We start from the raw sequence: 12,918 nt of genomic DNA, 5'->3' as shown, positions 1-12,918 counted from the left end.
CCGCACATCTCGACTCATGTAGACATCCCGCTTGACAGGATCAAACAAACGATAACCTTTGAACTGGGAGCTGTAGCCAACAAAAACCTGTCTCATCGAGAAGTCGCCTTAAACTTGTCACACTGTGTCTTCGAGATGTGCACATAGTCGTCACACCCAAAGATCCGAAAATAAGAGACATCAGGCTTAGTCCCAAAGTAAGCCTCAAAAGGTGTCGTCCTATCAACGGCCAAAGTGCGAGAGCGATTGAGGATGTGAACTGCAGTAGCCACTACCTCGGCCCACAGAAATTGAGATGTCTGTTGGTGCTCCATCATGGTGTGCACCATCTCGATCACACTTCAGTTCTTCTGCTCCAAAATGCCATTCTCTTGAGGAGTGTTGGTGTTAGCAAACTCCTGGTGAATGCCCCTATCTGCACAAAAACGAGCAAACTCATTAGACATAAATTCACCACCCTTGTCTGAGCGCAAGGTCTTAAGTCTCCGGCCCGATCGGTTTTCCTCAAAGAGAAGCCAATCCTTGAGTGAGAGAAAGCCTCTGACTTCAATGTCAAGAAATAGGCCCATGTCATCCTACTATAGTCATCTACAATCAACATGAAGTACAAGCTCCCCTTCAAGGACTCGGTCCTCATCGGGCCACAAAGATCCGTACATACAAGCTCCATAGGTGAAGTAGACCGCCTCGAAGCTTTGTTGGGAATCGCATCCCAATGCAATTTCCCACGAATACAAAAGACATATGACTAATGACTCACCACTATGTCCGGCAAACCTCGGACAAACAATCCTCGCAACGCCTTTCAAAGGTACTCATAGTTCAAGTGGCCAAACCGAGCATGCCAATTCGCATTCCCTGCCTTGGCTCGCTTGCGTTAGTGCGGTTTTCGTGCTCGTCGGCATGCGTGGCATTTCAAGTCCGCCCGCCGTGGCATGGATTCTACGACTCGGATCTTCTGTGCGTCGCCTCCACGTGCGTGGGGTTCTCTTCTTCGCGTGGACATGCGCCCTCCGCGAGGTGGATTCTATGGCTTGCATAGCATGAAGGTGCACACCCGACTCACAAAACAAAACAAAAAATTCTATGACTTGATCTTTTCTACCTCGTTGCCTTTATGTGCGCGAGGTTCTCGTCGCGTGGATGCTCGCCCACGGTGTCATCAAGGGTACCCGATGGCATTCCAAGTTCGTCCATGGGCTATAGAAGACTTCAATTTGTAGATGCCATTCTCCTCATACCTTGCAAAGAGAACCTGCCTCGATCCACGATCAAGAACTCGAGCATCAAACTCCACCAAGAGACCAAGAGAACAAATCTTATTGACCGAAAGCAAATGATAGCCCAAGCTTGGCACATGCAACACCTCGGAAGTATGGGTACCACCATGTCTATCTGGAATCAGCTGCATCTCACCCCGCGCAGCAATAGACACAAAAGAGTTGTCTCCAATGAGAATTTGCCCACGCAAAGGTCGCAAATGGGAAACACCAGCAGGAGAAGGAGTCATGTGCCGTGAGGCACCACTGTCCACAATCCACTCACGAGTCTGGGGAGCTGTCATTGCAGCATCAAAAGTCTTCTGTGAAGAGTCCTCAATGACCGCTAAGTATAGAAAAGCAGCTGTAGGGTGCAGCCACTGCTCCAGAATCCTTCAGGTCCTTATTCTTGGTGCCCTTTTTGTCTTTGTCGGGGCAATTCTTCTTCCAATTACCAGTTTTACCACAAATATGGCAAATTGATTCCTTCTCCTTGTCCTTCTTGGATGTGTTATCCTCCTTCTTCTTCTTTTGGTCCTTCCCCTTCTTCTGAGAGGCTTGACCAACCAATGCCTCCGATTTGGAAGCATTCTATCCCTTCAACTGTTCCTCTTGGTCCAAGACCACAGGAACCAACTCTTCCCACCAAAGAGTCAACTCCTGCCTTGATGCAATAAGAGTAGAATAAAATGTACCGAATCGTGGTGGCAACTGGGACAATAAGGTGATCACCACGTCTCCGGAGAAAATAGGCTTCCCCGAATTTTGAACCTGCATCTGAAGCTACCGAAGCTTGTTGATGTGTTCCCGAAGCCAAGAAGACTTATTCACGGACAAGGTCCGCATCTGCACCTCCAAAGAAACCCTCTTCATCAGGGTCATTAGGTTATACATCTGGTCGTATCTCTTGAGCCACCTTCAAGTGCTCGATGTGAGCTATCACGGCTGTAGTACAAGACAGAAAAAAAAAAGAACGAATCTTGGCATTCAGTTTGTCCCAATCAGACTGGCCCTTGGTCAACTCTGCACAAGCATTGGAAGAGAGTTTGGACTCATCTCTCACTGAGGGCCTATTAATCTCCTCCACCACAAGCTTTGCCAAATCATAAGACTCCAAAATGGCCAACATCATCACGCACCAAATGCAGTAATTATCACCATCAAGCTTCTGATCTAATAGAAGAGCCGGTAGGACAGGCACCTTCCTGTCCATGATCACCTAGAACTCCAAATCAGTCTCTGTAGACATGTTTACCTGCAATGCCTGCACAAATGCAAAATCAGCCTCCCTCTGACTATGTAAACGCAGCCTCTTACGGCTGTTTCCTCTACTTCCCAAACCTTCTTCAGCTACCAGAGGCAATGAAAAGGTAAAATCTGCAGCAGAAGGCCTAAAACACAGCCTTCCTCCCCTTCGAACAGCAATAACCTGCAGCAAATTCACCAACTAGACTCCTTTCCCGCATGCCCACACTTGCTTCAGCCTTGTTTCGATCCGCAGCCCTCCTGCTCGCCCTCGAATGCTGAAAACGCAGTCTTGTGTCGCACTGTGTTAGTAGAGTATTTGCCAGCTCATGTGTGAGTCTGAGCTTGATCTGGGCTGGGCATTTTTATTAGGTATTTTAGGTATTTTTCTGGTGTGGCATTTTATGCCATTGGGGCATTTTATGCACCAGTCGGCCAGCATTAAATGCTATCCGACCAGCATTATTGCTCCCCACTTTTTCAGCCTATTTATACTCAGTGGCTCCTCCTCAGTTGTATACTTCATCTTCACCATCTGCAGACTCTGTGGAGAGAGGAGCCAGTGCCAGTGCCCACGCAGCCAGTGACTCACTGTTGTATGCGACTGTCTCGTGTTCAGATATATGGATTCCATTTCCCGTGCATACATCTGAGTTCTCATCTGTATCGTGTTCTTTCTTTTCTCTTTTTGTCTTGTGTTTCAGCAGTTTATTTCAGCACATGTTTATGCTTCCACCGCTGCTCCACTTCTGACATGGTATCAGATTTCAGGATCTGTGCTCCTGCTGTGTTTTCTTGCTGATTTCAAGACTGCTGCTGCTCAATACAGGCGACTTGTTTGACCTGCGTTTTTTGCAGTTTTGCCATCGCCTGCTGCCTTCGCACCCTCTGCTGCCTGCGTTTTTCATCTGCAGCTGCTGGCGACAGCTTTCTACCTGTTTTTCTCCAGTTTACAGCCTGCGTTTTGCTTCTTCAGCATCTCTCGTGGCTGGGTGACTGTTACTTCAGGCCGTTTTTGCTGTTTTTGGCAGTTTTTGACTGATTTTTTAACTTTCTGCAGCAGATTTTGTCTTCTATTGATCAGATTTTGGGTTATCTTGCATGTGAACTCTCATTTTTTGCAGTCTGTGCTTGTGTTTTGGCTGTGTTTCCTCTCTCAATTCCATCTCTTCTCTACTTCTCCTCTCCATATGGCTCCTCCGTGCACTTCCACTGATGATAAGTTACATGGACCTGATTATCTCACATGGAGTGCTGTCATGAAAGCTTGGTTTGTGCAGAAGCGGTTATGGTACATCGTCTGTGGAGCTATTCCTCGACCTCTCCGTCCTTTTCCTCTTCCTGAAGACTTTGATGAGGACAACCCTGAGGAAGCGGTGCTCACATGGGACTCGGACGATGCCCATGCTTACTCGGCGTTGCTTTGGTGTATTTCTAAAGCGGTCTTACCGGCGGTTACCTCCTGTAGAACATCTCCTGAAGTATGGCAGAAGTTGCAGCAGATGTACGAGGCACCTTCCACCATGCGGGCCGTCACACTTTATGGCCAGCTCCAGCAGATGAAGTTTGAGCCGAAAGATACTATTCAATCTTTTCTTCTTCGTGTTACGCAGGTACAGGACCAGCTTCGGCACATGCAATCTGCTCTTCCCGAGGTGCATCTTGTCGGGACGGTCCTCTACAAGCTCCCCCCGGAGTTTGATGGAGTGGCCAATGCTTTGCGGGTGCAGACATCATCGACTCCTGTCAGTTTTACACATATGTCCTCGATGCTTCTTGAGCATGAGGCATCCTTGAGATTACAGGGGCGGCTTCCGGCACATTATGGAGGTGAGGCTTATGTAGCTTCAGAGAGGGGTGACGGGAAGAAGAAGTCGAAGGCCCAGTGTTACCACTGTGGCAAGAAGGGACATTTGCGGAAGGACTGCAAGAAGTTAGCGGCTTCCAGGAAGGAGCAGAAGACGAAGCGGGATGTTGACTCTACCGATGAGTTCTCTCCTTCATTCGACTCCGACTCAGATCCTCCGACCAAGGTAAAGTCCAAGGCGCGGAAGGGATCCTCTTCTTCGGATCGCGGGAAGGGCTTGGTGGCCCCTTCCTCGGCTGCTTTCTAGTGGTGGTGATGAGGTCATCCCTCACAACTCTCTTGTGCCAGAGAGGGAGTGTGAGCGGGTGTTCAGATGGGGCAGCCGGGCCTCATCTATACTTTTATACAGGTGCACAGGTTCCAAAGAGGGACGTTCCTGACGCATCGACTTCAGTCTGGCGGAATCAAATCCTGGAGCTGGGATTGACATCCAGGTTCATGATGAGCTGGTTATCTGACAGAGAGCGGGAGGCTTTCGTCTGGAGCTCACATGAGGGGACACTTTGGCGGTTTGGCCAAAGGCGGGGAATCCATGGTCACATATGTTCAGCGGCATTTTTGACAGGCTGGTCTTGTATGCTATTGCGAGACATTGGTGATGGACACAGAGACATGCTATGATCTTCTCTATTTTCAAGTGTTTGGTACAATCGACATCAGGTTCTCTCCGAGGCACCTTGGTGGTGGCTTGATCACCCACTACTTGGGTATCCATGGTTCTACTTGGTGGTTCTATGTTGTATAGTTTATGATCCCTTTTCATTGTACTATTGTCTTGTATCAGATCACCCATGATCTGAGAGAGGGTGTTAGCAGAGTATTTGTCAGCTCATGTGTGAGTCTGAGCTTGATCTGGGCATTTTAGGTATTTTTTTGGTGTGGCATTTTATGCCATTGGGGCATTTTATGCACCAGTCGGCCAGCATTAAATGCTGTCCGACCAGCATTATTGCTCCCCACTTTTTCAGCCTATTTATACTCAGTGGCTCCTCCTCAGTTGTATACTTCATCTTCACCATCTGCAGACTCTGTGGAGAGAGGAGCCAGTGCCAGTGCCCACGCAGCCAGTGACTCACTGTTGTATGCGACTGTCTCGTGTTCAGATATATGGATTCCATTTCCCGTGCATACATCTGAGTTCTCATCTGTATCGTGTTCTTTCTTTTCTCTTTTTGTCTTGTGTTTCAGCAGTTTATTTCAGCACATGTTTATGCTTCCACCGCTGCTCCACTTCTGACACACTGAAATCTCCTCTTCATGTAGGTTCTTCAATCAGTCAATCCAATTTCACTATTCAGATACCATGTCAAAGTGCAACGATGCGGAAGCGTAGGACAAAGATTGAGATAGTGAGCACAGAGAGAAGAGAGAGAGAGAGAGAAGACAGTGAAACACAAAAAATCTACAGTGTAGTATGTTGTATAGGAGTGCAGAAAATATACATATCTACGTGTGTCTCCGCCTTGAGGACCTCGATCTCCGTCACCCCACGTGCCATCAGTCACAGCAAGCTCGCTCTCTCAGATCTCAAGATCCGAGATGTAAAAGTGCTGGACCAGTCTGCTATAAATAACAGAAAATAACACGGAAATCCTGTCCAACTGCTGTTGTGCCACGTGGCACCTACGCCTGCTGACGTGGCTCCTTTGCGCTGTCTATACTGCTGATGTGGCACTCCATTGGCCAGGAAATGACTCTCCAAAACCGGAGTGTTGTAACTACCAGTGGGAGCTGAGATCAGGCTGAAAGTTGAAGAACAACAGGCTGGAAACCAAAATGTAGCAGTCTCTGGGACTGGAACAAGTAAACACAGCAATGTAAATACCTAAAGATTATGGCAACTAATCACCACGTTGTGGGAAGCTGGGCAACATCAAAGGAAGGTGAAGACAACCTTGACTAGGGCTTGCACTGCAACAAGCTGCAACGTGCATTGGAAGTGCCTAAAAAATAGGGCAGCCGGCTCAAACTATAAACACAACTGACAAGAGGGGCAAAAACTAGTCACCAACAACTGGAATTAGTAGCCGGCAACAATGGACAAGGCGCCAAGGGCTGCTGATGACGTGGCAGCAATCATGAGGGGCTAGACAACCACTGGAGGGAGAGCTGATGGCTGAAACCTACAAGATAAGGGATGGGACTGGGCAGCCTATCTATTTATAGATAAATGAATCCTCCCAAATTAGGGTTTGGCTTATGAGACCCATACACTCTCTAGGACAGCCCACAGTTTAATGAAACTAAAGGTAATTTACATGTTTTGGGGCTGTTTTAAAGAGAGAATCAGTTTGTAATGCATTTTTTGAGCTCAATAGAGGTGAGTTCAAAGCGGTATCAAAGATGGTGAGAACAGCTCTTGAAACCGGCTTGTTCACAAGGAAGGGCGGTAGTGTACAACCAAAATATATAAATGCTTTCACCCAATTTACAGTCATCCACTTTACCTAAACTTAAAGACAGAATCAAGAAGAAAAACAGGAAGCTAAAATGCTCCTGTTGCCACACAGACACCCTGTTGGCCCCTAAGTTAGGCGCCCCTTGCGGTATTTCTTTATTTTTAAAAAGAGAGAGAGTAAAATGGGCTGTCTTTCACCTATTCTGGGTGAAGTTTGGCAACATAACAATACAATTACTGACCCAAAACAAGCCGACCAGGACGGGAAACTCTGCCCAAGTCTGAATCTTCTGGTTGGAGTGCAGAATTGACCATTTCAGCCAGCTGTAATTACTGGTTCAGACCTGTTCTGAAACCTGTTTACAACTCATACTGTTCCCTGTACTGTTCAGCCCACTGTAATTACTGGTTCAGACCTGTTCTGACACCTGTTCTCAGCTCATATTGTTCCCTGCACTGTCCTGCATCATCTGGGCCAAGTGCCCCTTGATTCTGACATCAATTGGGCTCTGAATTAACCTTTGAACAGTCCAGAATCAGAACTGATTTAGTGCTGTTTCAGACACTTGCTTGGTGAGGTTACCACCCTCACCTGTTCCTGCTTGTGGGCAGCAAACAACTGCTCCTGTTCCTGGAGAAAAAAGGCTCTTGCCTCATGCAAAAACAGCATATTCCACACAACTGTGCCTGAATCAGAAGAAAGGCCCTTGATTTTGCAGCATAACCATACTATCAGGGAGAGAGAGAGAGAGTAGGAAGCAAGCTCAGCCCGCTGTGCATCATAGACAAGGTAGACCAGCTCTCAAGAGCTCTCCATCTGCAGCTGTTTTTTACAAATGAGCCCCTTTACATCAAAAAAAACTGCACGCCAGCCCTCTTTAAAGAGGTAAGTGCACAACTTTGTGCCAAGTGGCAGCACTGGAAGATATTTCCCGTTCCAGCCTTCCGGTCTAAAATTCTCCATGCTCGGTGCAGAATTTGACCCCGGCACAGACCAAAGGATTGATCCTCGTGCAAAAACGAAGATAATGACGCGAACAGATTCTGAGGTCCAAAAATAGTAACTCCCTAAATTTTAGGAGTTGCTTCCATTGCATCCCACTAGTCTTCTAACCATCTTTGCAGACTAAGGCTACATCCAAATCTGTAATGTAGCTCAACTGAAAGTGAATTTCCACTGATGACCCCACATGGACTAATCTCTTGCAAATTTGTCCATCTTCACTTTGAACTAGTCTCTTCCAGGCTAGTTCTTCAACACACTTGTCCATATACACTTTCACAAGTCTCTTCCAGGCTTGTCAATCTATCAGTCTCTTCCAGACTTATACTGGACCTTAACTATCCAGTCTTAACTCACTAGACATTCCTGTCTGTTTCACATACTGGCCATGCAACTCAACCGTTTAGATTTCAAGAGGGATTCTTCCAAAAAGAAAAACCAAATAAAATATGTAATAAAGAAATCAACAAAAAGGTAATAGTTGTCACAGTCTTGTGACAGCTCTGATAATGCGTCGTACTCAAGATGGATCCCAAAATACAGCAACACCAGTCCATCATTAGTCTAATGATGTGGTAGCAATGGAGGGAGTGAAATGCAGTCCTCCAAGCCGTAGGAAGATGTGGGTATGACCTCCAAGCAGCAAAACAGAGAGTATACTAGCTGAAAAATATCCCAACAAGCATAGATGATGGTGAAGATGACAATGTCAGCACTTTGTTCAAGTAGCAAAACCCAAGCTATAGATGTGAAAATGCAGGCTGCAGCAGTCCCAAGCATGTGATGACATGGCAAGGCAATAGGGCAACACGTTGAGACAACAGACAATGGTCCTCCAATACAAGTGGCAGCTCTAACAGATGGCCATAGGAAACAAGCTCGGCAGCACCTCCAATAACAATGTGGCAGCTCCTTGTAGTAAGCAACAACTCTTGGAGAGGTTGAGATGGCTACTATCTCAAATAAAAGTATTTTTTATGACATTATCAGATATCTTTGGGGCCGTTTTTATAGAGTTAAATGAAGCGAAAATGAACAAAAATTTGGTTTTAATTACAGCCTTTAACTATACTTGCTCAACACAATTGTCCAAAGATGGCACACAAAAGGAATGAATAGAATCAAGATTGCTAACACACTCTCAAATCTTGGGAGTGAGTGAAGGCTAACAAACAAAAGATGACACACAAAAAGGAATGAATAGAATCGTGATTGCTAACACTCCCTCTCAAATCTTGGAAGTGAGTGAAGGCTGAGAAGACACATGTGATGGAGCATAGAAGAAACGGGAAGGGCCTTCATGAAGATGTCGGCCATGTTATTCGAATTTCCAAAAGAATGATAAGAATAGACCACCTCGTCCAAAGGAGTATTCAACGCCCAAAAAGGGATAAAAACAACAGCAAAAGCAGCCATCAAATTAAAAGAAGATGGGGTCCGATGCACCTCCTAATGCTCCTCAATGCAGCTCCAACATATATCCACAAGGCAAGCAGCTTTCTAAAGAAGGAAAACAAAGCCTCATGAAAGAAGCAATGTGTTTTAAATGTGGGCAAACAGGCTACATGGCCAAGTAGTGTCCAAACGAAAGACAATCAATGTCGTTCGCAATGTGGTGCCACCAAGGTTGTGGTCATTCAAGCATGTGTCTTATCTCAAAAACTTTCAAATGCAAGTCAATATGTGCTAGAACATTTTGTGTAAGGCCAAAGCAACTTGTGCATAGAAACACAACCCCACAGTATTATAGCTGTATGTTATATTCTTCGACTTAAAATCAATGAAGCTGCTTTTCTGAATCAAAAGAGCTACCTGTTGACTAGAAAGTACGAATGCTACTCTATTCTGAAACAAAACTGGTGCAGCTACTAACAATGAGTACCCCAAGTCAATCATATAGTGAAAGTTAGGAAGCTAACTGAAAACTTGGTCATCTTTACTCAAAGACTTCAACCTTCAATTTTCAAAATGGCTATGTTTCCAAATTGTGAAGTAAGGGGCTCCTTCAAAGGTCAAACAGACTTCAACTACAAAGAAACAATAATCCTAGAAGAACGTGACTTTAGGTTGCCACAGTACAGTGGCTTTTGGACTGTTGCCAATCTTGCACATGGACCAGCTTAACTGTTTTATCTCCTCCAAAAAGGCTTACATAGAGAAGCTAACAAATGATCTTATACACTTGGGGTATAAAGCATGATAATCTTACTTTTGCTTCTCTCCCTGAATGTCTACCAAATGATTGTTTGTTCCTTTATAAGGAGACATTTACCTCAAATTATTTCCTTAACCTCAAGCACACCTTAATACACGTTCTTCCCTCCCCACCTCTTCTGCATAAAGCAGACCAAATGACTTACAGGAGTTACTCCTGGGAAAGGAGGAGTTGATGTCATGGACCATGTTGGAGGCTGTGCTGCTGTTGTCGAGACTCCTGCACTCCCATATACACCTTCACCAGTGTATGGTATGGGCTGAGATTGGGGCGGTCTCCATGGGAACTGAGCGGTTGGTCTTTGAGGATACATTGCAGTACCTTGTTGCATAGCACCAGCAGCACCCACCACTCCTTGGGGTTGGCCTGGAGCGCTCATTGGTACAACAGGTGACATAGATGGCATCTGTTGATATACCAGCCCATTTGAAGCACCACCTTGTGGCACTTGGTTTGCTGTAGTCTGTACAGTAGAGGCAACTCGTCCAGGCAGGCTTGCTTGAGAAGAAAGTGGAGGGATTGAAGCAAAAGGGGGCCCAGCTGGACCGACTCTCCCAGGGAGGTTGCCCTGAGTAGACAGTGGAGATGCTGAACTGAATGGAAGATTGGTCCGAGGAACCACAGAAGGAGCCTGACCAGGAGGTCCATTCGCCATCACAGGGGGTGAGATCCTGGTGTTCGTAATCGCACTGGATGGAGCTGCGACTCCGCTGCTAGGAGGTGCACCAAAAGGAGGCATGTTTGCCATGCTGGGACCGTACTGTGGGACACCACTGCCAGGGGCTGCAGCAAGTGATGGAGGCGCAACACCACTGCTCGGCGCTGCACTAAAGGGGGGGCGGCTGGGAGGTCCCGTTGGATATGGAGGGCGCATTCCCGGTGGAGGCCCTGATGGCAAAGGTGATGCAGATGACGATGGCAGGGGATTTGTTGGCACATTGTATGGCCTGGTCCCTGGAGGGACATCTGCAGGAGGAGGATATAATGGCCGTCCCAAATTGAGATTCTGCATACCTGTATTTATGTTACCTGATGGTGGGGCAGATGAGCTCTGAAAGGGGGCCTGGTATGGAGGAGGATATGAAGAGGGGGGATTGCCATAGGGCCGTTGAGACGCCATGGATTCTCCTGTCAATCTGTCAGCTCAAATATCTGTTAATACGCCACTTCGTCTCCCAAACGCATGTAAATCTACACTTGCAGGACAAGATCTGTTCAAGATACAGTCGAGACAGGCACGATCTGCATCAATGATGCATCCGATGATCAACAGACAGCTCTGGCTACTCTGTGTATGCGCCGATAATAGAATGGATTGCCGATACGGCAATCGTGCAAGCAGGCTGTGGCGGTGGCTATGGCGGAAAATTGAACAAAATCAAAATATAAATCAGGCTTTTACGATGCCGAAGGAGCCAGAAAGAAGGCCAGCACGCTAGAGGAAGACGAAAGGCAGGAAGAAAGCTGCTTGTTTTGTGTATTTGGTTTATGTTTTTATTAAGCCTGATTAGTACATGATTATCGCTTAATATTCATTTCCTGGTGGTAGTTTGAGGATGTTTGCAATGTGGTGGTAGTTTGAGGATGTTTGCATTGTGGTGTGTTTTTTTTTTTAAATGTGTTGCCTTGTGGGTTTTTTTGGGACGTTCCCGGTTGGCAAGCGTCATAGAGCTGCATAGCAACCAGTTGCGAGGAATCGATCCGCACATCATCACAACTTCAGACACCTGCCTCTACCACCTAAGCTACGACTCGTTGACAATTCTAATGTCCCCTTCCTTCCAAAGGGGAGGCCATAGCATTCCCTTGCATTTGGGTTGAATTATATTATTCCAGGAAAATTATCTTTCATAAATCCCTATCAAATAGCACCATGTCTTGCAACATGTCTCAAAACTCTCATGCATTGCATATTAATATATCTTTAATATTCTTCACATAAGCAACATTATTTATTGTTGTTATTAATTTTGGTCTTTAATTACTCTAATACTTTTGAAATTCTCCACCGTGCCTTCTAATTTTTATTAGAAGATATGGGAGTTTCTCTTCTATCTATACCTTTCTTATGAACAATCTTAGAGCTTCCACCATCAAACAAGCTTTGGTTGTATGAATCTTCCGACTGAAAAGTGAGATATTAAGGTTTTGATCAATATTTTTTTAATCTTCATGATTTCAAATAATTTGATCTCTTATGGCTCTTTTCGAGCCTTCAGTTAGGTGTTGTTTATAAGAAGCTTTCGAAGAGTGTGATGTTTTGATGAATCTTCTAACAAAAAAGTGAGATATCAAGGTTTTGATCAATATTTTTTCGATCTTTATGATTTCAAACAAATTTATCTCTTATGGCCATTTTCGAGCTTTCAACCAAGTGTTACTTATAAGAAGCTTTTGAAGGGCACAATGTTTTGATGATTTTGAATTCTCTGATCTCTTATAGCTCTTTTCAAGCCTTTGATCGAGTGCTTTTTTAAAGAATCTTTTGAAGGGTTTGACGTGATGTAGCTCTAATAAAGCTTTCCTTCTGAGCAAGCATACCAGTATGTTTTCAATGACAATTTATTTTCTGATGCATATATGTGTGCACCGCAATCTATTCTACTGTGATAATGTGAGTGTTTCTTTTGATGTGAGAACTTGGCAATACTGTGCATATAAAATATAAAATCTTACAATAAGCAGGCTTTCTCATAAGTATATTAAACTCATCAGTTATATCATGAAATATTTACTGCACACTAAGGTAGCACAAGGATAATCGTAAAAACCCCACTCACCCTCTAACATGTTTGTTGATGATATTGTACATAAGGGTAGCTTGCTTAAGAAGCTAATATATTCTAGTGTTGGAGAGGTGGAGACTTACAACTTTCAAGTTAGACAAGTAGAGGCTTACAAGAACTAAGCATCATCATACCAAGCACATGA

General features: G+C 45.2%; 1 protein-coding gene across 1 annotated transcript in view; it reads right to left on the bottom strand.

Annotated features, from left to right (window-relative positions):
• LOC148035144 (protein transport protein SEC24 C-like) overlaps positions 1 to 11,462 on the bottom strand; it is a 64,202-nt gene extending 52,740 nt beyond the window's left edge. Inside the window, exon 1 of the mRNA XM_087680114.1 lies at positions 10,133 to 11,462. Coding sequence (XP_087536240.1) covers positions 10,133 to 11,107 — 975 coding nt within the window. The 5' untranslated portion in view covers positions 11,108 to 11,462. The remainder of the gene's footprint in view (positions 1 to 10,132) is intronic.
• Between the last annotated feature and the right edge of the window lie 1,456 nt (positions 11,463 to 12,918).

Source organism: Lygodium microphyllum, chromosome 6 (assembly GCF_053477565.2).
Source record: "Lygodium microphyllum isolate KBCC chromosome 6, Lygodium_microphyllum_v1.1.10, whole genome shotgun sequence".
Lineage (NCBI taxonomy): Eukaryota > Viridiplantae > Streptophyta > Polypodiopsida > Schizaeales > Lygodiaceae > Lygodium > Lygodium microphyllum.
Note: the sequence above shows the minus strand (reverse complement) of the source record. Positions and strands in the feature narration are given on the sequence as shown.